Below are 27388 nucleotides of genomic sequence, written 5' to 3'. Positions count from 1 at the left end.
AAGGAGGAAGGTAAAAATGGAGAGATAGTTTGAGGCACCATGACTCCAGTTTCCCCATCCTCATTTTCTTTACTCTCAGTGTTTGGTTTTCTCTGACTAGATGTGGGGACAAGATCCGAGGGATGGGGTCTGAAGGCTGATGGCTTGTGCTTCAAGGTGAAGGTAGAGATAGAGATCCTAGGAATTTAAAAGTTTAAATTGCTCTTATTTATTTAAATTTTAATGTTTCTTTCCTTTTGCTAAGCTCTCTTGAGAATAGTATATATTCCCTAACATTTGCAAGAATATTTTATGAAAAAGTTGATGCTGTGATTAACTAACTTAGAAGTGATTGAAAAGTGGTATTCTGGCAGTTATAATGAGATTCAGCCTTTCTGTATGACTTCCATTCCATTCCTCTAGTTTTTCAGCACTGGGAAGAACCTTTACCTAGTTAGCTGAGATTTCTACTAAATGGTGTGTTGATATGTGACATTTTGTCATGACAACATATGAAGAGGATACATTTATGACGAAGTTACAAATAAAGAATTATGTGGTTGGTTGTGTCTATTGCCAAGTTTAAGACATCTGAAGGATGCTTCTGTGAAAACAAGCCTTGTTCACAATAGAAAATAAAATGCTTAACTCATCCATTACTGTTTCAATCAGGGTGGTGAGAGATGCATTTCAAATACGTGAAAATATACAAAACTATTAAGAAGGTGTCTAAGCCAACGTTTGTAAAATGTTTGATTGTAAAAAAATTGATGACATGCAGTAGTTGAGACCAACTTTTTGGTTTTGTGGAGATGGAGAAATAGCTCAGCACTTAATATCACTGGCTGTTCTTCCAGAGGTTCCAGGTTTGATTCCTAGTACACACATGATGGTTCACAAACATCTGTAACTCCAGTTACAGAGGATCCAATACCACTTCTGTGGGTAGTATACACATGTAACACAGAGACATGCATGCAAGCAAAATACAGGTACACATAAAACAAGGTTGGGTTCATCAGATTTATGTGACAAGATGTATGAGATGGCAAACAGATTGGTTTATTTTTCTGCAATTAAAAGTTCAAAGTTGAAAACTTGCTGGAATTGTTTCAGAGTTTGAACTTTGTCAGGAGTAAGGTCTGTCTTATCTAATGACTGGAAGTCACTGCTGCATGGATCTAGTCAGAATGCCCTTATTCTAGAGAGATGAAAAAGGAAAACAAAAGAAGCAAAGGAAAGGGAGTTGGAAGAAGAGGAAGGCAGAGATAAAGCAGAAGGGGCCTGTACTTCTAGCAAGAAAGAAACCCTGGCCCAGAAAGTGAACTCAGATTTACTTTTCTGACCATGAATATGCTGCAGTCATTAAAACATCAGTTATTAGTTGATAGGATATATTATATGAACCTGAAATACTAAGAAAGGAGAGGAGATTTCATACTAATAAGACAGCTGGTAATGACTCAGAAAGGGCCCCATTTGCCTAGACAGCATTTGCCTTGGTGATGCTCTCTACGTTGAGCTATCAGAACATGGCAGCCAAAGGGGTCAGGAGTCTGACATTGTCTGCCCTTAACTCCATGACTGGCTTAGTATATTGAAAATGGGACTTTATGTAACGATATTTCCTATTCCCCAATCTTATCCTTAGTTGATAGATCTGAGATCAAAAGAATTGATATTGGCCAGGCAGTGGTGATACATACTATTAATGCTAGCACTTGGGAGGCAGAAAGAGGCAGATATCTGTGAGTTTGAGAACATCTTGGTCTATAGAGAGAGTTAAAGGACAGCCAGGGCTACAATGAGAAAACCTGTCTCAAAAAAAAAAAAAAAAAAAAAAAGAGTTGAAGTAATCTATGTAAGATTCGGGAGAAAACTGGAACTGGATGACTCGTATTGCCCTATTCTCTAGGCATTTCACACCCACCACAGTGGTCATGACACGGCAAGGAGATCAATGGCAAAAACAGCTTATTTGGGATTAGAAGGAGAAAACGTTTCTGATAAAATGAACAGGGGTCAAGAGGTTCAGGGAAGGAATGAAAAGAAAAAGTGTGATCACAGCAGGTTTCATCATCTATCTCTTCCTACAGTGTAATATGTAAGGTCTTGATAGAATACTGGTGTTTTCCTTTTGTCACTATCTCTTACTCCATATATACAGTTGTACTCTTACAAACTATAGTGTGCTCATTAATCATGAAAAGCAGGGCATAAAGACAGACTAAGAATGACATTTATACTTAATTTCTGTTAAAAAAAAAAGTTGTGGTCTGGAAAGAGCTTAGTCCTGAGGATGTCTTTGCATTCCTTCAGGTTGCCACCATCACAGATCTCCATCTCGTGCTGGGAGAACCATACGCCATCCACTGGAGCACCAAGAGGGACCAGGAGAAGATAGACTGCTATCCAGACGAGCATGGAGCTTCTGAGGCCAACTGCACTGCCCGTGGCTGCATCTGGGAGGTGAGCTTGCTGAGGATGCTCAGATAAACTGGCACCCAATACAGCCTGCAATGGCTTTAGCACAGTCATCTAACCCCAGATTTATTAAAATCCAGGGAAAGAAAAGTCTCCAGAAGAGCCTGAGTTTTATTGAGGACTGTAAAGTGGAAGAGTGGGATGTTTACTGTGTTGTTTAGAGTCCTGAAAGTTAAATCCATGTTTACTTTCCTATAGGTATGAGTGAATGAAACAATAACTTTCTCCATATAAATGGCCTTTTCTAATCTATTTGACAACTCCAGATCCCTGCTGATCTAGGATATTGACTTTCTTTTCAGGAATCGGACACTCCTGGGGTTCCTTATTGCTTCTTTGCCAGTGACCTGTACTCAGTCAGCAATGTTCAGTATCACCAGAACGAGGCCACAGCTGACATTTCCTTGAAGGATTCTCCTTATAGCAACGCCTTCCCCTCTACACCCGTGAAGCAACTGCAAGTGCAAGTGATCTACCACAAGAATGAAATGCTGCAGTTCAAGGTAAACACAGTGTGCAATCAGGTGTGCACAGGGCCTTTCTAGTTCCATCATCCTTTGCAACCTTTTGTAACAGCATTCCAAAAAAAGTTTTATGTTTTAATCAAATAGTGTAGGACAACATTCTAATAAGGAGAGTAATTAGATGACTGCTAGAACAGGGAAATCTCTCCTAATTTTAAATTTGAGAGAATCACTCTGTCTAAAGAAAATGTTTAGGAGGACAAAACACAGAGAGGAAGCAGAGAAGTCTACCTGGAAGGTTGGGCAGTTGTGGATGAGTTGGTCTATGGGTAAGACGGGAGATGGGCAACAGGGATATGTTTGAGACCTTGAGACCATCTTGGTCATTCAAATCAACTACAAGAGGAGCATGCCTGAAGAATTACTCCCATGTTCATAGCATTCAAATGTGTGTGTATGGTTAGTAATGATAATGGAATTCAGAAAACTGATAAGATACGTGATTGAAATATATGAGGGGGAGTATGATTTTTGAATAAAATAATTGGAGGCACATTTGAAATACTCATGAAAGTAATTTCTTTTCCCTCCATGGTTTAATTAAGGAAAGGGACAAAGGATGGACTAGCTATCCTCTTGTTTGTTTCATTATTAAACTGTTAGCTGTCTTCCACCAGGGTGGTACTGGAATCCCTCACATAGGCTGTTATATATAGTGAGCACTCCAGTGCTGCTGGAAGAGTACAAGGCACTGATCACGGCAGAGTGGCTTTGTCCAGACTACTCTTAGAATCTGAGCTCAATCTGGACTTGAGTTCTCCATCTTCTGATGTGATGATGGTGATGTGTGTGTCCTCACCAGAATGGAGTTGATTGGGTGTGTAGCCTCAACTCACACTCAGTAACCACTTAGCCATGCTGTAGCTCTTTCTACCATACTCATGTCTTTCTGAGCCCAGCTCAGCTCTCTGGATCTTTGTGTTTGTTGTTTCTCTACCAGAATCACTTGTTGTCAGTTTTGTGTTGGTTTATTGTTGCTTAACTTTTAAGACTCAACCTGTATTTCTTCCATGAAACCATCTCACTGTTCCTTCTCTGTAATAGCAAAGCCCTTCTGCAGAGTTTTTATTAGCTCACATCCCTCAGGAGTGCTGAGTTCTTCTGTCCTATTTCCCATGAGTTCCTAAGCTTTTCACAACATTAACCTTGGCTTATTCCTTTCTCAATTATTTGCTGTTGTGTCAGCAGTAGACTGTGGATTCTTAATTATTCAGCTTCATCCCTTTCAGAAAGGATGGTTTTAGCCAGAGAAACTTAGATTTTTTCCCTTTTATGAAAGGTTTCAGGTCTCCTTAGACAGACAAAACAGTATATTTTTATAAATACCACACCAATTTCAGAATGAGGTTTTCACATTAACAGTAATGTTGAAATGGATGAAGGAATGCTCTAGAGCCCACAATACTGAGACATGTCCCAGATCAAGCTATCTAACAGGAAATTGTTTTCTGATGTGTTGGTTAATTCCTGTATTGTGATGCAAAAGAAGAGGAAACCTACAGCCTCTAGACTGTGTCAGACACACTAAGGGAATGCTGAGGTATTCATCTCTAGAGATCAATTCATGTCTAAAGGGTTCTTTTGAAATGACAGTTAACTGTGAATGTGTACACTATTGTTGTGATGCTGTCACATTTTTACACATGATGGATTGATCAATTCAGTACAGTTAGGATATCTGGTGTTCAATCCTCTAGTATTTTGTGTCGTGGAAATTCAACATCTTCATTAGTTGTTTTAAATTATATTTCAGTTATGTAATTATAGTGTTAATTATGGAATGTTGCTAATTGTGATCACTGTCAGAATGCTAGGAAAACATCATAAGGTACCTGTCATAATTTTGTCTTCACATGAAATGATTTCTTCCTGTCTAGATCTACGATCCCAACGACAGTCGGTATGAAGTCCCAGTGCCTCTGAATATCCCCATTTCTCCATCCAGCACAACTGACGGCCGTCTCTACGATGTCCTCATCAAGGAGAATCCATTTGGGATTGAAATTCGCAGGAAGAGTACAGGCACTGTGATGTAAGTGGGCCCTGGTCTGACTCTGACTTCCTGCTTTCCTAAACATTCCTCACAAGCTCATTGTCATTGCAGACACCTGGCTCAGAGCCTCAGATGCCCCTGTTCAGATCCGTGATGTATTAGTTACCTTCTATGCCTGTGATAAAAAGCCACGGCTAACACGACTTATAGAAGAGTTTATTTAACTTTCTGGCTTCAGAAGGCTGGAGTGAATGGTGGTGAAGTGGATGCAGGAGGCAGACAGGCCAGCAGGACAGCTGAGTGCTCACATCTTGACTGCAAACAGGAAAAAAAAAGCAAACCTGGAATGGTGTGAGCTTTGAATCCAAAGCCTATTCTGAGTGACATACGATCTTTACCAAGGCCACACCTCCAAAATAGTTCCCGAATAGTGACCAAATGGGGACCAAGTATTGAAATAACTGGGACTATGAGGGATATCTCATCCAATCACCACACACAAGGGAGTGCTTTCTGTTCTTAGAGGAACTGTGAAAATGACAACTAAGGAATTTGCATGTCCGAGGGTAGTATTGAACAAGTATTTTCTGAATTCTTTCTGTATATTAGGCTATCTTCTGGCACTGTGATTGTAGACAGGTGTGCTATTTCTTCCATTAAACAAAGTATAAAGTGTACTTTAAGGAGTAATTTGATGCAGCGATACTTGCTATGGTGGAAAAAATCAGGGAAACCAGGTTATTTTCTGACTTAGAGACCACGATCTCGGTTGTGTCTCTGAGGATGACGTGATGTTTGCAAAGGAACATTTGTGACAGAATGATATGTCAAGAGCTGGAGGAAATTTGTCTGTTACAGTAGAGAGATCACCAGAGGTAATAGTGAGGGTAGATATGGGAGACAAAGTAGGTGTGTGAGGTGTGATTTACAACAGGAGCAGCCCTGAAGGGTCCTCAGATGCTCTCAGGAGGGAGGAGGGAGCTTGGGAGCAGGAGTGTGAGGTGGTGTGAGGTGCTCATCTCACATCCTGGATACATGTTGGACGTGGACCACCAGGGGTCATCAAGAGCAGAGGGCATAGTGAGTTTGGGGGGGTAAAGTGAAAGAATTGAATTTGTTACTGTGGATGTCAGTAAAGGGAATGATACAGTACAGGAGAATTAATGGTGACTCAGTCCTTTAGCAATGGTGACTGTTTTAGCCACTAACTAACTACTCTTGCTTGTTTTGTTGGGAGGACAATCTAGCTCTGGTGGTATGAGGAGGATCCAGAGCTCTGTTGTCCTCAGGAAGGCAGCAGTTGTAACCTCCTGGGACCCTGGCTTTCTTTTGTAAACGTCCCTTCTCCCCCTGCAGCTGGGACTCTCAGCTCCTTGGCTTCACCTTCAATGACATGTTTATCCGCATCTCCACCCGCCTGCCCTCCACACACATCTATGGCTTTGGGGAAACTGAGCACACAAGCTTCAAGATAGACCTGAACTGGCACACGTGGGGCATGTTTTCCAGGGACGAGCCCCCGGGGGTAAGCACAGGGCTTGTGGTCTGTGTTCTGTCCTCTCCATCCACACTGTGTGTCTTGGGCTTCTTCTTTCCAGACTCCACGTGATTGTTGCCTTGCACTGCCAGGCAGATGGACATGTTTTTAAGCTCCCTTTCCCTCTCCTGTTGTTACCAGGAGAATCTTGACTCAATGTAACAGTCAAGTTTCTCTTGAGTTTCTTCCCATGCACACCGTCTCCTAACCTCTTTTCCCTGCTCCTCTCAGTACAAGAAGAATTCCTATGGTGTCCATCCTTACTACATGGGGCTAGAGGAGGATGGCAATGCCCACGGAGTCCTCCTGCTGAACAGCAATGCCATGGGTAGGATGAACCTGTGTCCCTTATTGTTTGCTAATGATTCTGGAATTGTTTATATAATTTGCTATAGCTGTCACTATTGAAAAAATTATAACCTTTGTGGATCAGTTTTTCCTTTCCTTGACCATTTATGTATATTTTAATTATATAAAATTTCCCCAACCATTTTCTCTAATGTAGCTAGTGAGAGCTTTCCTTTAACATTTTCAATTCTAGATGCACCTACTCCTGAATGTGTGCTGTCAGGGTCTTCAAATTGAAGAGAGAGAGAGAAAGTGGGGATTCCAGGGTTAATGTTCTCAAATGAAGTGTTTCAGTTACATTTTCATGTGTTTTCAGATGTGACATTCCAACCCCTGCCTGCGCTAACATACAGAACCACAGGGGGCATTCTGGACTTCTATGTGTTCTTGGGCCCAACTCCAGAGCTTGTCACTCAGCAATACACAGAGGTAGGAAGGAATGCGTTTATGAAATGTGTGTGTGTGTGTGTGTGTGTGTGTGTGTGTGTGTGTGTGTGTGTGTGTGTGTGTGTGTGTGTGTGCACATGCACTCACAATGTGTTTCAATCCTGCCATACAGGATTTCCATATACTGTGACTCATATGGTACCTGAATTTGATGGTCTTTCTCAGAAGAAGTTATAATATGGAATATTGGAGAGCGGATATGTAACAGGGATAAATAAAAGACCCAGAGACTCATATTGGGGTTCAAACTTCAAGCTGAATATCAGGAGAGCAAGGCAGCTGGTCACTAGCTTCCTACCTCTATCTCAGACTGAATGGGCAGATCCTATCTCTATAAGCTCTCCCCAAGCCTCAGACTCGTAACCTTTCCTCAGAGTGGCTGGAGAATGAATTCTTGCTTCTGTCTTATATGCTACCCTAATGTTGGGATTAAAGGTGTGAGCTATAATTCTCTTAGACTGATTCATTCTTCTGTAGATCTGGGTGGCCTGGGACTCACAGAAATCTACCTCTTATTCCTGAGTCCTAGGATTAAACGTGTGTAACACCACCTCCTAGCATCTGGCTGATGGGATTAAAGGTGTGTGCCACCACTGCCTGATCTCTATAGCTTGAGGCTGAGTTTCTCTGAATCCTCACTCAAGCTTTAATACATCATAAGTAATACATGGATATATTCCTATAACTATTAAATCCTGTTTTCTCCACATATTGCAGTGTATAAATTATTGTGGTAACTATTGGTGAGTCTGGTGTGGTGCGGAGCTGTGGTAGTAGAGATCTTGGTGATGTGGTGAGGGATGCTGGTCTAGACTTTAGTGGCAGTATCATTTGTGAAAGTGATTGTGAGGATGGAGACAGTTATGGTGAAAAGGGTAGAGAGGAAGATAGGACATAAGGTGAACATGAAAGTGACTGAGTGGAGTTGGTATTGGGAGCTGAGAGAGTAAGGTCATGATGGTGACAGTCTTGGCAGATACGATAGTTTTGGTAGCAGTAGGGTTGACTGCGGTGGCAATGAGGGTTATCCTGAGGGTGAATATTGCATCATGACATTGTCACAGCATGTGGTGACTGAGACGATGATTGTGCTTGTGGTGATGATGGTGGGAATTATGGTCATGGGAAATAATAACATTGCTGGTGACATCAACAAACGTTTGAAATATCTATTGTGTCTATTACTTAGTGCATGTGAGAGTGTGTCACACATAGTAAGTTAGTTACTCAGTCAAACAATGGGTGACAGCGCTTACTATTTAGCTCTGATTTACAGGTAAAGAAACAAGCACAGAAATCACACATACCTGCCTAAGGTCACACAATCAGCAAGACTGTACTCTAAGTTATTTCTCTTGGTGTTGTGTGCTTTTAGTATCTCAGTTATATCTCTAGACATCTGAGTAAAATCAGGTTTTCCAGAATTCCTGGAAAGTGTGCTCTGAGAAGCTGTAGGCTTTCTGTAGTGTATACCTGGAACTCCACACAGCACTCTACTTAGTCTCTGGGTTTGAATTTGGTGTCTAATTAGAGTAAAATATTCTGACGTCACATCTAACTTCTAACCAGCTTCTCCTCTAACATTCTAACACTTCCTTTCTGTTTTCTAGTTGATTGGTCGGCCAGTGATGGTACCTTACTGGTCCCTGGGATTCCAGCTGTGTCGCTATGGATATGAGAATGACACTGAGATCGCCAGCTTGTATGATGAGATGGTGGCTAAGCAGATCCCCTATGTATGTGCATCTGTTGAGGATTTGTTTGTCAGATTTAAATGTGGTTTTAAAATGCTATACTGTGCTTTCTCATGTCACACTGAGCCTAGACCATCCATAGTGATTTAGGGAAGACCACTGCCCTCATAAGTATGGTGGCTTAGAATAACAAGGAGGAGCTAAGCCTGGTTCATGGGTGCTGCCTCCTCTACCAGGCTTTCCTCTGTTTTTGACGGACTTCAATATATTTATCTATACTGTCCTTGCTGACATGATCATAGAACACCACTCCAATACTAGTTTTACTTAATTAAGGAAATTAAACCCAAAGTCAGTGAATCTGTCCCCTCTGAGGACTGCTTTCTTGGGCCTAGTACAGCACAATGAATGCTTCCTGATCTCAGAGCTTCTCACTGGCTCCATGCTGGAATCCTGTATTGAGTTGGTAGTGGAATCACTTACAGAAACAGCCACATTCACTCAAAACCAGAGGCCTATCATGTTGTAATCCTTTGTGTTTGTCTTGTACATATTGTTCTGTGTTGCATTAGTGCAGAGCACTTCCTGTAGCACAGAGTTTTCAGTTTTTGGTTGTGACCTTTTTTGGGGTGTCATATGACACTTTCACAGGGGTCACCTAAGGTCATTGGAATGCACAGGTATTTACATTATAATCTATTACAATACACTGGGTCCCCTACAGTGAGGACTGTTTTGGTTTTGATTCTTTCATAGGAGACCTATGATCTGAATCATATTAGGACTGAATAGATGACATTATTTTCCATAAACACACATCACTGATTTCAGGACATACTCATAAAGTCAAAGCACTTTCTCCTACGGTGTTCCTATTTTTTTTTTTTACAACAGTCTTAAAGATACTCATCTTAAACTTTTTGTTGATATTGAAATTTTTTTTTTCTGTTTCTGAGTGAAATTTTTAAAAATTGGTCCAAGATCCCTAGGTAGAATATGTCATAAACAGCGGTTTAAATACCAGATACAAGGTGTGGTAACTGCCAGAGCCTGAGCGTTCCCACAGCAGCCACACTTTCTTGTGTCCTCCCAGGACGTGCAGTACTCAGACATTGACTACATGGAGAGGCAGCTGGACTTCACCCTCAGCCCCAAGTTCTCTGGGCTCCCAGACCTGATCAATCGCATGAAGAGAGATGGGATGCGGGTCATCCTCATTCTGGTGAGTCCTTGTGTGAATGTGCAGGCTGCACTTGGGACCATGGATGGGCCTGTGTGGGGACCTCCTTAGAATGTCTGTCCTTTCCAGTTCTCAGAGAGAAATAAAAGTGCAATTACTATAAGTGCATTCCCTGGGTGTCACGGAATCTCTATAGTGAAAATTGCAATTGGGGACTTCACTTTTCTACCCTATCTTGTTTGTCATAATCTGTCTTAATTTTCCACCTGCCTTGTGCTCTGCTTTCAGGACCCAGCTATTTCTGGCAATGAGACAGAGCCCTATCCTGCCTTCACCCGAGGTCTACAGGAGGACGTCTTTATCAGATATCCCAATGGTGGAGACATTGTCTGGGGAAAGGTATGAGCTGAGTGTTGATCCAGGGATCCTCACCCTCTGTTAGAGACACAGTTAGTGGTTTTCAGGAATGTTGATTTTGTGCCTGTTATTTTGTTTTCTGTAAATACCTGCTAATAGGCTTAAGGGCTTTGTGGAATCTGTTCTCGATGGTACCTGGCAACTATTATTCTTAGAACCTTTGCTTTTTGTTTCCTAAGAAATTATTTCTATGAAAATTCGTTCAGAACATTGTTCTTAAATCTTTTCTCTCCATAGGTGTGGCCTGATTACCCTGGTATTGTGGTGAACAGCTCTCTAGACTGGGACAGTCAAGTGGAGGTAAAAGACCCTTTGTGGATGCTGGATGTAGTCAGGTTGCCAGGAAGAGACAGTCATGTCTAGGTTACTAGATGTGTCCTCCTTTATGACAGACGCATGTGAGACTCTCAGTCTGAGACCCATTATTTTATGTGAAGCAGTGTCTCCTTCAAGCTGTGATGTCCGCATTATTGACCTTGGGGCTTAAGACTCAGTGTGTCACATTTCACGCCATAGTTTCCATGTCACAGGGCAATTTCCAGTCCACAGCTGTCAGTTCCTGAGGGCTAATAACTCAACTAGTTGCTACCTCTAAGAATACTGTCATTTCTTCCTACAAAACAGTTTCTGGACTTTGTCCTTGGTTGTGGAATCTTTTTTCTCTGTGTACATTTATGTTCAAACATTGGCTGCTCCTATCCACACATTATTTTGGCACTACCCTTCCATCCTTCATTGAGTCTATAGAGTTTGCTTTTGCCTTTATTTGTAGTCTCATATTGTTGATTTTATATCTTCTATGAACAGGCTTTTCCATTTAATGGAACCAATAGTCAAGATTCCAGCCCTATTTTTTCTCATCTTCATTTGCATCTGTTGCTTGTATGAATAAATTCATTGACACAACTGGCAAGAGAAGCATCAGGCACTCCTCTTTCTAAGATGTTTATCTGAAGCCCTGAGGCAGCCTGTTCATTATTCTAGGAGTTTTTCTGGTATACCTTTGAGCAGTGTTCACATGGTTGGGTGGTTGCCCTCTTTGAAATACAATATTTGCTGGACCTTTAACTCTTCCTTAACCATGATCCTAATTGAGGGACTGGAATTGTATCAGTATGTGTGCTTGGGAAGTAAGTGTAAGACAGTCCTAGTTTACTAGACATGTATGAAGGTTTAGCTGATCACGAAGCTGTCCTATTCATGTTTCACAGGGTACAGCTGAGAGATCTAGACAGCCTGTTGGGTTTAAGCATTAATCAAAAAAGTCCCTATTTTTGATACAAGCATGGAAGATTTAAATTTAAGTTTTAACCACACAAAGCCCAGGAATCCTGGACTACTCCATTGCAAACAATGCAATGGTTTCCAGATGCTGCGAAGGTGTATTATTTGTTCTTGTCAGTCTTTAAATATTTTTCTGATAAGTCAAGAATGTTAAATTGCATAGGCTCTATTCCGACTATCACTATACACAACTATGGAGATAAAAGAATTAATTAAGTTCTTAGTGTCTGCTTCCTATATAATATATTCATTTAAAATAAGTGGATTGTATCATCATTTGACAGCTATATCGAGCTTATGTGGCCTTCCCAGACTTTTTCCGTAATTCAACTGTCACGTGGTGGAAGAAGGAGATTGAAGAACTCCACACAAACCAACAGAATCCAACCAAGAGCTTGAAGTTTGATGGCCTGTGGATTGTAAGTGTGCATAGATGTGTCTGTGTGTACATGGATATGGGTGTGTTTGTGTGTGTATGTGTTGTTGTGAGCATGTGGATTCATGATGTTAGCCTAGTTGATTATAATTTCAGAAAAAGAGTTTAGATAGCAAAGTGGGAATCATCCAATCAAACTTAGAATTGTCCCTGCTTAGTACATGGGAACCCTCCTGAAGTTCCTGTTTTAAAACCTTCATAACAGTTAGTGGGAAATCCTTAGAGCATTGGTTGTCCTAGGGGAAAAATTAAGTCATCTGGACTGTCATGCTGAGGGTAGATGTTTTTCCTAGCCTGTGCTTCCCCTGTAGTTCATCATCCTCTCTGGGTAGCACTGAAAGAGATGCTAGATACTGAATGTGTGACTATTTCTTTGTTTCTGAATTGACAGAACTTAAGTATCTTTAAAAGTAAGCCATAATCTCACTATTTGTAGGATATGAATGAACCTTCCAGCTTTGTGAATGGGGCAGTTCCTCCAGGCTGCAGCGATGCTACCCTGAACCGTCCTCCCTACATGCCACGTAAGGACCTTGGAATCTCTTTCCTTGTTGCTCAGTGCCTGCAAGAAAGATGAGCTGAGCATCCTGGGGTTACCATAACCACCATGGCACCTCCTCACCATTAATTTGGTTTCATATGTCCTAAGTCAAAAGCATGTCATATTATCCAACTGGGGACATTAGAAAATTTTTTGAATTTGTTCACACTGTGATAATGTTTCTGCGGTGTGATAACTTACAGAATGTCTTTTTGAATGATGATGTACAATGAAGTGTCTTCTCTTCTTCATGGACCGGGTGGATTCGGAGTGATGCATGTTTATAGCTTAGCTCCTTAGACTATGCCTTTTCTGAGTTGTGTGACCTTCCAAAGACATTAGCAAATTTAAGTTTCCTAAAGTGTGAGAGGCAGACAACATTTTCCACTCACAGAAATATGATAAAATGATATGAAATAACTTGTGCATTAAAAACTAAAAACTTATGGTACTGGAAGGCTGGTTCATCAGTTAAGAGTGAAAATGCCATCCTAACAGAGGACTCATGTCCAGTGACTCAAAGTCACTGAGAACTCCAGCTCCAGAGTATTAGATGCTTCCTTCTGTTGGCTTCAGGCAACCCCTCTCCCTTACACACAGACACACACACATGCGCACACACACATACACAAATAAATCTTTTAAGGAAGCTTATACTAGGATCTGCCCCATAGTGCACACTTGACAACCTGTGTCCCTCCCCCCTCCATTCTCTTCAGTGAATTTGATGCTGAAAATGCCTTCAGTCACCTTACTACTCAGAGAAGGCTACTGTTCTTATGCTCTTGGGAGGTAGAGTGGGACCCAGGCAGAGGATGTTAGTCAAGAATTAAGAGTCAAGGCTGATCTTCACTGAGGTTGATTTTTTCCCCTCAGATTTGGAAGCCAGGGACAGGGGCCTGAGCAGCAAGACTCTGTGCATGGAGAGTGAGCAGATCCTTCCAGATGGCTCCCGGGTGCGGCACTATGATGTGCACAGCCTGTATGGGTGGTCCCAGACCAGACCCACCTATGAGTGAGTGACCCTCTCTCTCCTTTCTCCTATTGGTACTACTTCTGTGATGGGTTTTGTAGCTTCTCTACTTTTGTATCCATTTTCCTGTCCCTAGGTTTAAGTATAATGTAAGTGTAATGTAACCAAGTAACAGTTCTTACTGGTTAAGCCATCTCTCTGTAATCATGAAGTCAGCCCTGTGAGGAAATCTATAGTTCTCTTGAGCATACCCACAGGCATCCTACACATCATTCTGCAGTGTAGCCAGGGCTGTGGTATCATTGGTCCAAGAGGACAGAGGTAACTGAGGACTAGAAGCCTCATTCCTTTGTGTTGAACGTGAGTCATCTCTTTAGGTCTTTGATTTTCTTTAGCTACTCATGTTGGATAATCAGCTGGTGTTTTGTTGAAGTAGCTATCACATTCACAATGTGAGCCAAAAGAAAAATAATATTCAAATAAAGAATGTCAAGCATGTGCTTAAAAAAAAAAAAAAACACAACCAGATCATGTGAGTACTCACTATTTGGGGACATGAATTGTCACATGGTGAGATACTTTGAAAACAACTGTGCAAAGGCTTTACTTACCACCGTTCTTATCCCATTAACCAACCAGATCTCTTCTAAAGGGTTGTTTCTCTATTCTTTCTAGTCATACAAAACAGATTTTGTCACAATGTTCTAAGAGAAAGAGTTCTGGGGAGGAAGCTCTATTGACTTCCTTCCATTGTTCTGCCTTTAACTTTTTTCTTGTTTCCCCAATCAGAGCTGTTCAGGAGGTGACAGGAGAGAGAGGGATTGTCATCACACGCTCCACATTCCCCTCTTCTGGACAATGGGCAGGACACTGGCTGGGAGATAACACAGCTGCCTGGGACCAGCTGGGGAAATCCATCATTGGTGTGTGGGTTGTGTCCAGGGGCCTCTGCTGCCGGTGAATGGAGTGGGGTGTAGGATCTTTGGTGAGGTGGAAGGAGGAGGAAGAGGAGGAGGAGGAGGAGGAGGAGGAGGAAGAGGAGGAGGAGGAGGAGGAGGAGGAGGAGGAGGAGGAGGAGGAGGAGGAGGAGGAGGAGAAGTGCCTGTCCTGATCCTGCTGTATCTCTCCTTGCAGGCATGATGGAGTTCAGTCTCTTTGGCATCTCCTATGTAAGTGCTCTTGCAATCTCCTCCTCCCTAGGAAGGGGGCAGCATCTCTCAGAAAACACCAAAGCTCACTTGGTTCCTTGTTGTTTCAGACCGGGTCAGACATCTGTGGGTTCTTTCAAGATGCTGAGTATGAGATGTGTGTTCGCTGGATGCAGCTGGGAGCCTTTTACCCCTTCTCCAGGAACCACAACACCATTGGGACCAGGGTAGGATGTCAGCTTCCTTGTCTATATATGTCACTGGAAATGCTACCTCAGTTTCTGAGAGCAGTCCTGCTGCCTGTGTTCCCTGGGACAGCTGCAAAGCCATTAATCCTCTTCCTCTAAACCATAGTCTCCAATATAATTTTGATGACTTTTTGCTTAGGGACTATTTTCCATTATATCTCATGAAGAATGCCTTACAATTTTTTTCTGGTAGAATTTTGTTGATATTTACCAGTCCATTAAGAATATTCTAGGAGTCCTATTCATCCATTTCATCATTTTGTAAAGTGTTCGGTATGTTAGATGTTTGATATGCCGTTCAAATAGGCCTTTAATGACCTTCTTGAAGTCCTTCGTTGTCTCTGGTAGACTTTGAACACTTTTCTTCTGGTGCTTTAGAGACAAGACCCTGTATCCTGGGATGAAGCCTTTGAGGATATTTCCAGAAGTGTGCTGGAGACCAGATACACCCTGTTGCCATATCTCTACACCTTGATGTACAAGGCCCACACGGAAGGCAGCACAGTTGTGCGGCCTCTTCTCCACGAGTAAGTGTTGAGGTGGATTTGTGTTGAACAATGGGCAATGTATTTAACCTGTGAGGTGGGAGTTGATGAAAACAATTCTTCTGCTCTAAAGGTGTGACTCTCTTTTGCCAATATTGCCCCAGTAGGTGCCATTCTTTACTCAGTCCTTCTGTGTCTGCTTGCCACAGGTCTTGAATGAAATTCCACCTATTGAATATAAAATTATTAGAAAAGATCCAGCATCCCATAGCATAATTTCTCTTCTTGTGAGCCCCCCTTTTTAAAACTTCATTTCTGTAATATAGACCAATGTTTGTTCCAGGTCACCTCCAGGAGCATTCCAGTAAAGATTTAAGAACAAAAAGCATTTTTGCACTTAGATGTGCAATGATAAAGAAATTGTCCACACTCACATTTTTGGACGGTTTCTGAAGGTTTGGAAGCGTGACACATAGGCAGATTGGGAGTTTAATCCCCTCTGTCCTGTGCAGAGAGTACAGGAGGCAGAGGGCAATAGGATCTCTCATATGCTTCCTAACTCACGCATTTCTTCGGGGCATTAAGCCAAAACCCTCTTTGGTCTGATTGTGTCATCTTCAATTCTCTCTTCAGATTTGTGTCAGACAAAGAGACCTGGAATATAGACAAACAGTTCCTCCTCGGTCCAGCCTTCCTGATCAGCCCTGTTCTGGAGCCCGTGAGTATGGAAACCTCTGAGAATTGGAGGATCCCAGGTGGTAGGCTGAGGGAATATAGAGAAGGAAGTCTGGTGTGAACCAGATCTGGAGACCAAGTGTTTTATTCTACATTCCTCTCTTGTGGTTCCTCAGCGTAGGATTCTGTGTCTTAAGTTTTCTGCCCTCAATTCCTTTTTTACATCAGCCCCGTAATTCCAGTTTACAGAACAGTCAAGGTGAAAATAGCTTCATGGTTTATTAAAGTGAACAGTGTGGGATCAGGTGTGGGTAGTAGTAGTGTGAAGATTCTTTACGGCCCCTGTCACTTTTAGCTGAGATGTTCAGAACTGCTTGTAGCAATGTGTGTCACCTTGTGGCTGGTGGCTAGCTCTTTGCTTCCTTATACACGTGGTTATACATGTGGCAACAGACATTCTGTTATTTCTGTGCCCCTATGAGCATTTCACTAAACAGAGAAGCTAATTAAATCATCTCCAAATACTTGTGAACCTGCAGACATTTTTTCCTGCTCTATGCCTAACCTTGGGTATGTGTGTTTAGAGAGAGGATGGGTAAGGTTTCAAGCAGGAGGCGGCCATTTCTTTGAAGTCTTGCTCTCCAAAGGGCCTTAATGAAGGTACTGGTTTTTGTTAGGCAGTTTCCACGCTTGGAAACCTGGGAAGAAAACAGGGTTTCTCAGCATTGGAGATCTTTAGGAAGTTGAGGCACACATATCCATCTCCATCTCTATCTTTTATGCCAGGGTACATTGCAGGTTGCTTACTCTGTCTCTGAATGCAGCACCCACACCCAGTCTCTGTTTATTTTCAGAATGCTCGAAACGTCAGCGCGTACTTCCCCACAGCCCTCTGGTATGACTACTACACGGTAAGTTTGCTAAATGTTCATATAACCCAGCAGTGTGAAAGTTCAACAGCCCTGAGGGTGACAGACTCAGCAGATAACAGGCCAAATCCTCACACTGGAAATCACCTGCTGTGGTCTAGCATGGGTCACTCAACCCTTGTAAGCTGCCTTCTCACTTCCTGTTTGGACCAGACAAGTGCCAGTCACTCTTTTAGAGAAGTGCTGTGAAGTGACATGTAATCCTACAGTCTGGTGCCTGGCGCATTGTGAATGCGTCTCTCCTCATGTCACTGTTAGCCATACGGTGAAGGCACTAGCGAGCTCTCTTTCCAATATCAGAAAGCACTTAAGAGTAATGTTAGATCTCATTTCTGTTTATGTGAGTGTGCCCTCACGGAGAACCTTTCCCCTCTATATTTAAGTGTCTGCTGTTTCTGCACAGATGCTAAAGAATTGCTCCATGTGATTAGCTAAGATACGTGAGACAGTGTTGCCAACTAAAAGCAAAGATTTTATTCCAAATAGAACGTGAAGTCATTTATTCAGGGCTGAGTTTGAGTGACTACGGCCTGGGATCAGGGATTCGAGTTGCCCCAAATGACATGCTACACTGTGGAAGCAGAAACATAAACTTTTTATAGTCACATAGCAAGAGAAATCTGTAAGGTAATAGCACTATCAAATAAGTTGTGATCCTAGTGCTGGAGAGACAGACAAAGAGGATCCAGCCAGTCTAGCAAATCAGTAACCCTGGGTTCAGTGAGAGAACCTTTCTTAAAAACTAACCAACAAATAAATAAACAAGGCGGAGAGAATGATGAAGATAGCAATCTGGCCTATGCATGTTTAAGATTGTGGGCACACACACACACACACACACACACACACACACACACACACACACACACACTAAAGCCCATGTACACATTCATATACAGCAGTGGTTCTCAACCTGTGGCTGGTGATCCCTTTGGGGCCAGATGACCCTTTCACAGGAGTCACATATCAGATATCCTGCCTATCAGATATTTATACTATGATTCAGAACAGCAGCAAAATTACAGTTATGAAGTAGCAACAAAAATAATTTTATGTTTGGGGGTCACAACAACATAAAGAATTGTATTAAAGGGTTGCAGCATTAGGAAAGTTGAGAAACACTGACATACAGCCATGTGTACATGTGCACACATATGAACACAAGTATACAGCACACACACACACACACACACACACACACACACTAAGGCCCATGTACACACACACACACACACACACACACACACACACACACACACACACACTAAGGCCCATGTACACACACACACACATACACACACACACTAAGGCCCATGTACACACACACACACACACACACACACACACACACTAGGATAACATCACAGAAAAGAACTTTTTAACCTAATTGTTAATAGTGCTGGCATTGACTGGCATCTGTTAGAGCTGAGAGGAGCACTGGACACATGCACCCATCATAACTCAGAAGTTACCTTCAATTGACAAGTGTCTTCAAATGAAAAATTAGTTTCCTTCAAGGGGGACCCACTTGAAAACAAATTACTCTTAAGAGTAGGTTACATGCCCTGCAATAGATGGCCAACAGAAATCAAACTCAACAGCATCTCATAATATACCAGATTTTACATTTTCAGTTTTCATTGTATGTTTGTATGTATGTGTATACGTATGTCTGTATATGTGCATTACCATATAGATTTAGGGTATATATTATGGCTTCTGGTTTCTGTGTTTTTATGGGATTCATGGTTGCGTGAACAAGTATGACTCTTCATCTATAGGTGTTTCTTGTGCTTTTTCTTGGGCTCTTCCTTCTGTGTCTTCTGTCTTATTCCATTTTTTTGCTTTATCTTATTATATTATGTTATTATCTTTTAGATGACTTTTTTCTAAGGATAGACATAAAGGGAGTAGATCCAGATAGAAGGGAAAGTAGGGAGGAACTGGCAGGCATAGAGAGAGGAGAAACTGTAATCAGAATATATTGTATGGAGATAAATCTATTTTCAATAAAAGAGAAAAATGCAAAGAAATGCCTGCATTATGAAGCCCTGCTGTGGTTGAGAAAATGTGAAAGAATTTTAGGTTGTGGCTCTGATGAGTGGGCATCTTTCACACGAGGCCCCGCAAAGGTGTTAAGTGTAAGACAGGAAAATCAGTTTAAGATAGTGATATGTAAATAAGTCTGCTCATACCCATCTTTGCAAGGGAGCATCTATCAATGTAGATAGGAACTTGGCCAGGTGGGAGTAAGGACAGCACATCCGCAGTCAACCAGAAATAAATGCAGATATTGCCCAGTGTCATCCTGAAGTACTTCGTACCTTCACAGTAGGTTGTAGGGTGAGGGTGTCCGGGGTTTACATGAGATCCTACAAAGGTCAGGGACTCTCATGGAGACTTAGAGAAGCACAGCCAGGCTGACACAGCAGCAGGTGGATGAACAAGGTATGAAAGCATGTGTGCGACAAATGGTGATGACGAGGCAGCAGGTTTAGGGAGGTGGATGGGCTGTGCTGCTCAGGGAGGGATGTGTGCATTTCCTCATCATTTCTTCTCCTTTTGACACCAGGGTGTAGCTATCAATTCAACAGGAGAGTGGAAGACCTTAGCAGCCCCTCTTGAGCACATCAATCTTCATGTCCGTGGGGGCTACATCCTGCCGTGGCAACGACCTGCCCTGAACACTCACTTAAGGTGAATAAGGAGCACACAGTTCTGCGTCACACACCTCTGAGCTCATTCTTTTGTTGAGAGTCACCGATCGATCTCTCCAGTATTGGCCTTAAGGCCAAAAGTCATTTTATTGAACTTAAATTTCTCTACTTTTTGTATTTTGTCTGCTTCCTCCAGCAGGCTTCTGTTGACCCCGAGATGCTGACACAATAGGCACAGTATGGAGGGAAGATACTTGATCTCTGTGTGGGTTGTTGTTGTGGGGCAGTCATCAAACTCTGCTCTTGGGTTTCCTGCAGTCTCCACCATAGGTTCTCTTGACAGAGAACTTCCCCTTGCTGGACTCAGAAAGACTTTCCTCCTGGTCTTTTTACTCATTTTGTTTTGAGAATAAATTGTAGTAGGCAACCCTGGCTTTCCCAGGGCTATCGACATTTTCACATTGTAAGTCTCATGAGTTGAGAAAACCCAGTTCTGAGCAGTCCCACACAGTATTCTTCCTACCTGACTTGGCCTGATGACCTAGCCATAGTTGTCTGTTCCAGCCTCACACTGTCTCTGATCTAGATTTGGGTTCCATTGACTATGCTCCTACAAACCTGGTTTCCTCTTTCTTATCAATAATTGAGCAGGTTTTTTCTTTTTAATTCATAATTGGATTTTAGCAACACAAACTCAAGTCTCACCCACTTCTCCTGAGCCACTGACTTTTTCTCATCTTTCTTTGCACAATTATAATTTTGTCTCTACAGAAGAGGTACTTGTTGGCATCCTTACAGGCTTCAAAGTTTAGCCCCAGTAGGTTTCAATAGACAGGGACTTCTTAGGAGGCTTGAAACCTCCCCCCCCTTTGAACCTCCCTCATTTTCTTAATATTTCAACTTATAGACTTTTATGAAAACATGACTAAATCTAATCACTGCTTTTCCTCATCCTTTCCCCCTCAGGTCAAATAACGCCAGTTTCAGGTCACTTTGTATACTGAGAGCAAATTTCTGCTTCAAAAATTAAAGTCTTGTTGCTCCCTAGCTTGACATTTGACCCCTTCAAGAACAGGATGCTCGTAGTCTATGGAAAGGAGATTCCAAGTTGACTTTGGCACCTCTATCTTTTTCAGTGTGTTAATAGTAGAGCTGGTTTTCACTGCCCCAAAGATGCTGTTCCTCCAATATAGCCAATTGTTTTGCTGCACTTGAGCTTATGCTTCTATGACCCTTGGCCTAATGACCAGGGTGTAGAACATACTAGGTAGGCAAGTGCTTTATCACTGTGTGATCTCAGTGTATCCCCCATCCATTTGCCTCCATTTCTAATTACACATTTCTCTATCATTGACACATACAGATTGTAACTTAATTCAAATCACCAAGATTCTTCCCTGGAGTAGCATGTCTAAAATGCCCTGGATCATAGCACCATAGTCTAGGATTTCTTCCTCTCTAATAACAACCTATATTGTCACTAGAGTGGCAGTTTTAATGGTAACTATGGCAGCAGTTCAGAAGTTCTAAGGCTTACATGTGTGCTCCCTTCCTAGATCTTTAAAATACTTCATCTTGTAAAATTTTTATTGGAGGAAGATACTTAGGATATTCTCCCTCTGCCCCTAAAGCAAAGAAGTCATATGTAACTGTCTAGTATCCTTCTCAGTTGAAATTTGATGCAAATGTTTGGCAAAATTCTTTGAGTCCTAAGGATTTGTGCCTTGTGTGAATCTTGTCCCCCACAGCCGGATGAACCCTCTTGGTCTTCTCATTGCCCTGGATGAGAACAAAGAAGCACGAGGAGAACTGTTCTGGGATGATGGGAAGTCAAAGGGTGAGTGCTGTGAGGGGTGTGGCCACTGCACACCTGCATGTCTCACTCTGTGCCTTCACCCCTGCTGGCCATTCTTCTGTGAGTGAAATATCACCAGGCATCCTAGAGCATCCTCCCAGGGAAAACGTGTGTTTCTGGATGGACTGGTCAGAGGCCATGAGGGATGAAGGGAGAACACTTTTTCTTCAACCCCCTCTCAATTCTCCTGTTGGCTAGACTCTCAATTTTATTAATAGACACTCAAGGGGCACAGTTTTATGACTGGTTCTTTAATTCATCTGCTTTGAAATATGTGTCACCCCCAAACCCAAATGTTGGTGACATGAAAACCGTACTCATGTCAGTATGAGGCAGTGAGCATACACACTCCCAGTGTCTATACACCAAACTGCTTTGGACACATCAGTTACTGTGAAGGAATCTTGTGGCCCTAACTTAGGAAATAGACCACTATGGAATACCTGCTTTGAAAAGATTTTCGGAGAGTTTTGCAGGGTTATGGTCATGAGGAGAAAGCAAAGCAATGGCTTGGACTTGTATAGTTTGTTCATAATTTTGTCATTCTCAAGATACAGTTTTAAACATCTTCGTTTTCTTTAAAAATGATAAATTGGCCAAGTTTGACTGTATTCAAGGTCTTCAACATATTCGTTGTTTGCTGATCACCTTCAATACGATCAACAGTGAAGACATTCATTCTCAACCACACTACCCCTTATCTCCCAGAATAACTCAATGTTATTATACTCTTGTAACGCAATGTCTCTGACCACTAAGCACCTTCCCTAATCCTCTGCCCCTTGGCAACTGCAGTGCCATGCACTTCTTTTGTAAAAATTCACATAAACATGTGGTGGGTAAGTACTTCTCTTACTGTCCTCCATGTCCATTGTGGTGTTATTGCCACCAGAGAAGACATGCAGCAGCCTGTGCTCACTGATGGGTAAATGAAGAGGTTGTGTTACTAGATTTAGTGGAATGTTAATCTGTCATAAAGACGTATGTCTTGGATTTTCAGAATGAACTGTCAGCTGTAAGGCGAGGAGATAAATGTGGCCTTTTGCAGTGACCGGGCCAGGCTGACTCATCTCTCTTTTGTTTTCAGATCTCACAACCAATAACATTCTATGTAAATTTTCAGTCACTCAAGTAAGTAGAATATTTTTAGGCATCTGAAGGGTGGCCTTTTATCTGAACATTAGCACCTATTGGCATGTGTTTGTGTGTGACTGCATTTTCAGGAATGACTATGGATGAGCACATCCTCATTTGTGACTTAATTCCCAGTAATGCCATCATTTGTGCTGTCAAAAGGAAGCAATAATATCCATAAATCAGAGCAAGTCATATTTTTCAATAGTTGTTTTATGAAGCTGGTGTCTTTATATAGTTATATAAAGTGTCTGTGTGTTCTCATTGTTTTTAGCCTAAATATGCATTAGTAGAGAAAACTCAAAGGCTGTTACAGCAGCTGAACATGTGATCAAGGATGGGCGTGTGGTCTAGGATGGGCTGGTGGTCTAGGATGGGCGTGTGGTCTAGGATGGGCGTGGTCTAGGATGGGCGTGGTCTAGGTTGGGCGGGTGGGCTAGGATGGGCGGGTGGGCTAGGATGGGCGGGTGGTCTATGATGGGCAGGTGGTCTATGATGGGCAGGTGGTCTAGGATGGGCAGGTGGTCTAGGATGGGCACTTGAGGGCCTACAGAACCTCAGCCCATTAATTTGTGCATAATTATGCTTGATGTATTTCAGAACCACTTGGACGTGAGTGCCGTAGGATCAACCTTCTCGAACCCTGATGATTTAGCATTTCAGGAGATTAAAATTTTTGGAACACAGGTGCTTCACAATGTTACAGTGAAACACAATGGTGTCACAAGTCAGATGTCCCCTCAGGTCACTTATGATCCTAACATGAAGGTAAGTCTCTACTTTTGGTTGAGGCTTTTCAAATTGGCATGATGGTGACTCTTCCTGCTAAAGTCACTGGGTTTCTAAAAAGATGACAGTGCCTCTGAGGCCTGATGGGAAGGTCACACTATGAAGAAATATGATGACATTTGGGAGACAGTCTGAGCTGAAATGAGTCAGGGAGCTTGTGGAGCAAGAATGGTAAAGGCAAATGTTTTTGTTTTGCTTTTTATCTCTTAAGTGTCCTGCTTTCTTACTAACTTTATTAAAATATATAGATACATATAGTATATACATATATAATACACACTAACAAACATATATGCACACACACACACACACACACACACACACACACACACACACACACACACACACACACGAGTAGCGTAGAAAAGGAAGCTGGGGTTAGGTCAGACAAATGGGGATCTGAGAACTAACGGCCAGTGCTGAGGACTGATGAGCTAAATTTTTGAATTTTTTTTAAAGTTTTAGCTTTGTCAAGATTCTTTCTCCCCCTGCTTTCTTCAGTATTGAAACTCTCACTCCAACATACATATGTATTCTCACGGCACATTTAAGACAAAGTATTTGAAGATCTTACTCAAATGGTTATTTATTGGATTAGGGATAACAAATAATTCTTCATTGGAAAGTAATGCAACCTTATCCACCAGACAGAACTGTGTTACATTCCTCCACACCCCGATATAAGGAAAAATCCTCTCCCAGTAATCTTGAGCACATGTCGTGAACTGCTGGATTGCCATCAAATTTCGGGAAAATGAGTCAGTTTATAGTCTAGTGTAATGGCATGTTATCGTATGTGATGTTTTTTCTTGATAACACATATTCAGGACTCAGACACCATAACATACAGTGGTGTGTGGGTGGCTTTATATCTGTTGGTGTCAGAGCTTGCTGTTCAGAGTGGGTGATGGAGTTATAAACGTGATGTGTCAGATGAGATTCATTAGTTGAATATGACAAGACATCCCCAAAAGTTAAAAAAGCCTGAGCATTTTGTCCTTGTATTGAAATTAAGAGATGGAGAGTTACTGTCATGCACTGAGCAGCTGAGGGGTGTATGGATTGAGGCCCCTTCTTCTCTCGTGATTGCAAGTGGATGCTTGGTTCTGTCACAGCATCCCATTCCAGGAGAAATGAAAAGGGAAAACAAAATAAGCAGGAAGAAGAGACAGAAAAGAGAGGCCATTGGGGGTCACGCTGAGGGAGGAAATCCTTGAATGGAGAAAGGAACACTTGCCCAGCTGCTGTTGGTGACCTTGATGCTAACTTTTCAAAGCCAGAGCTGTAATTCACAGACTGTAAGGTAGCATCTCCTGAGAGCTTTTCTCTTCTAAAATGAGCTAGTACAGAAGGACACATGGTTTATGAATAAGACAACAGGAAGTATGTTCCAAAATGGGCCCCACTTGGCCATAAAAGGAAAGTAAAGCCATTCAAGTTGAGATGTAAAAATCAGCCAATCTAAGAACCGAGAATAGCCTCATACTATCACCCTGACAATGCTGTGTGTGTGTAGCATCAGGAACACTTAGTTCTAAGTGGAGATCAGTTTATTCTAGAGGAAACATGTGGTCAGATTTCGGAGGGTCTTAGGTGCTGAACTGCAAAGGCTGTACTTGATTTAGTTGCCAAAGAGTCTTACAGTGGTCCTTGAACCAAGGCCTTGTTAGAGATGGTGGTGGACAGTTGGAATTGGTAAGATGGTAAAGTGTCAGACAGGGAGGAGCCTGAGAGAAGCATGATGGTTCTTAAAATGTCACCTAAAAAAGTGAGAGGGTTAAAGAAAAGCCAAATATTAAAAAAAAATAGAGACACGTTGATTATTTATTTGATGAGTATGATATCAGAATGTTTGAAGATTTAAGCAGATGGGTTTGGATACGTGTTAGGTATGGAAGGAAATGTTATCATTTTTTTTACAACTCTCCAGTTTTATAATTGATTAAACTGAGATTCAATAAGTTCACTTAGTTTGTGTAAGATCCCATAGAACTGTGGGGATGGGAGCTGCCTCAGTTTCTTTCCTTGTTTTTGATAAAATGCACTGACAAGAGCAACTCATGAGGAAAACACTTACTCTGGCTTGTGGCTTAAAGGTATGGTCCATCACGATGGGAAAGTCAAGGTGTCAGGAACTAAGCATATGGTTGCATCACGTTCACAAACAGGAAGCCAAGAACCACGAATGAATACTGCTCCTCAGCCCAGTATGCCAGCCAGGAAGTACCACCACCCGCAATGGGCAGATATTCCCTCATCAACCAAAGCAACAGAGATTTTCTCCCACACGCATGGCCAGAGACGCATGCTCCAGGTCATTCCAGTGTATGGGAAGTTGGCAACACTAACCATTACAGGAACCTGGGCCTTTGATTGGCATTACACATTTTCTATGTGCCCCTCACGGGTAGGGACATTGCTTTGGGGAGTGAAGCACAAGAAACGAAGATAAATTCTAGAAGAGCAGAAAAGAGATTTTGTGACAAAAGGGACAGGTAGGTCAGGGAAGGAATGAAAAAGAATGGTCACAGCAACTGTTATTTGTCCCTGTTCTTCCCCAATATGATAGGGACGATTCTAATGGAGTAAGGGCACTGGCATTTCCCCGTCTCTGTTGATGGCCCCAGCATCAATACACAGGTCTTCCTGTAAGCCAGTCATACGCCTTGCGTTGTTGAGACTCTCTTCTCCTTTCCGCTCAGTTATCTAAAGGTATCCTCAGGTTGTGTAAGGATTTTGTCCCTAATGACGAATTTCTTGTGCCTTGTCCACCCTGACAGGTTGCAGTTATCACGGGCATCCAACTTCTGCTCAATGAATCATACACGGTGGAGTGGGAAGACAGCATAAAGGATGAGGAAAAGATGGACTGTTATCCCGATCAAACTGGGGCTTCCGAGGCAAGCTGCGCTGCCCGAGGCTGTATCTGGAAGGTAATCTAACTGAAAATGTGTGATATTTTATAAATGTTTCATGAGAACAACGTGTCAGTGTACTTTTGCATACACCGAAATCCACAGGGAGAAAGGACCTGTTCTGGAATCTGGGGAAGACTGGAGCTTAACTGGGGATAGGACTGGGATATTTTGAATAAGTACATTTCGTGAAGACCAACTATTAATATATATATATTAATATATATTTAAATAAATATATATTTAAATATATATATTTAAAATCACACACATGTGTGCCTACACACACACACACACACACACACACACACACACTTTTTTCATACAAATTGACCTTCCTAACTTTCTATTTGATAACTTCAGATCCTTGCTGATCTAGGATATTGACTTTCTTTTCAGGAATCCAACACTCCTGGGGTCCCTTATTGCTACTTTGTCAATGACCTGTACTCAGTCAGCAATGTTCAGCATCTTGAGAAGGAGGCCACAGCCAACATCTCCTTGAAGAATTCTCCTTATAGCAACGCCTTCCCGTCTACACCCGTGAAGCAACTGCAACTGAGCGTGGTCTACCACAAGAATGAAATGCTGCAGTTTAAGGTAAAGGCAGTGTGTGCAATCAGGTGTGCACAGGGCCTTTCCAGTCATGCTGCTCTTTGCTAGTTAAGACTACAGAACTTTAAAAGAAGTAGTGTGTTTAGATTTCCACAGTGAAA

General features: G+C 42.1%; 1 protein-coding gene across 1 annotated transcript in view; it reads left to right on the top strand.

Moving 5' to 3' along the window:
• Nucleotides 1–27388, top strand: part of Mgam (maltase-glucoamylase) — a 111411-nt gene that overhangs the window by 61186 nt on the left and 22837 nt on the right. Inside the window, exons 49-73 of the mRNA XM_035450910.1 lie at nucleotides 2299–2448; nucleotides 2766–2966; nucleotides 4865–5019; nucleotides 6337–6505; nucleotides 6749–6845; nucleotides 7182–7294; nucleotides 8923–9048; nucleotides 10100–10228; nucleotides 10475–10585; nucleotides 10841–10903; nucleotides 12172–12306; nucleotides 12760–12847; nucleotides 13741–13879; nucleotides 14627–14760; nucleotides 14972–15006; nucleotides 15096–15212; nucleotides 15612–15760; nucleotides 16352–16436; nucleotides 17248–17304; nucleotides 19895–20019; nucleotides 21728–21816; nucleotides 22922–22965; nucleotides 23569–23736; nucleotides 26538–26690; nucleotides 27072–27272. Of these exons, the coding sequence (XP_035306801.1) occupies nucleotides 2299–2448; nucleotides 2766–2966; nucleotides 4865–5019; nucleotides 6337–6505; nucleotides 6749–6845; nucleotides 7182–7294; nucleotides 8923–9048; nucleotides 10100–10228; nucleotides 10475–10585; nucleotides 10841–10903; nucleotides 12172–12306; nucleotides 12760–12847; nucleotides 13741–13879; nucleotides 14627–14760; nucleotides 14972–15006; nucleotides 15096–15212; nucleotides 15612–15760; nucleotides 16352–16436; nucleotides 17248–17304; nucleotides 19895–20019; nucleotides 21728–21816; nucleotides 22922–22965; nucleotides 23569–23736; nucleotides 26538–26690; nucleotides 27072–27272 (3033 nt within the window). The remainder of the gene's footprint in view (nucleotides 1–2298; nucleotides 2449–2765; nucleotides 2967–4864; nucleotides 5020–6336; nucleotides 6506–6748; nucleotides 6846–7181; nucleotides 7295–8922; nucleotides 9049–10099; nucleotides 10229–10474; nucleotides 10586–10840; nucleotides 10904–12171; nucleotides 12307–12759; nucleotides 12848–13740; nucleotides 13880–14626; nucleotides 14761–14971; nucleotides 15007–15095; nucleotides 15213–15611; nucleotides 15761–16351; nucleotides 16437–17247; nucleotides 17305–19894; nucleotides 20020–21727; nucleotides 21817–22921; nucleotides 22966–23568; nucleotides 23737–26537; nucleotides 26691–27071; nucleotides 27273–27388) is intronic.

Source organism: Cricetulus griseus, assembly GCF_003668045.3.
Source record: "Cricetulus griseus strain 17A/GY chromosome 1 unlocalized genomic scaffold, alternate assembly CriGri-PICRH-1.0 chr1_0, whole genome shotgun sequence".
Lineage (NCBI taxonomy): Eukaryota > Metazoa > Chordata > Mammalia > Rodentia > Cricetidae > Cricetulus > Cricetulus griseus.
Note: the sequence above shows the minus strand (reverse complement) of the source record. Positions and strands in the feature narration are given on the sequence as shown.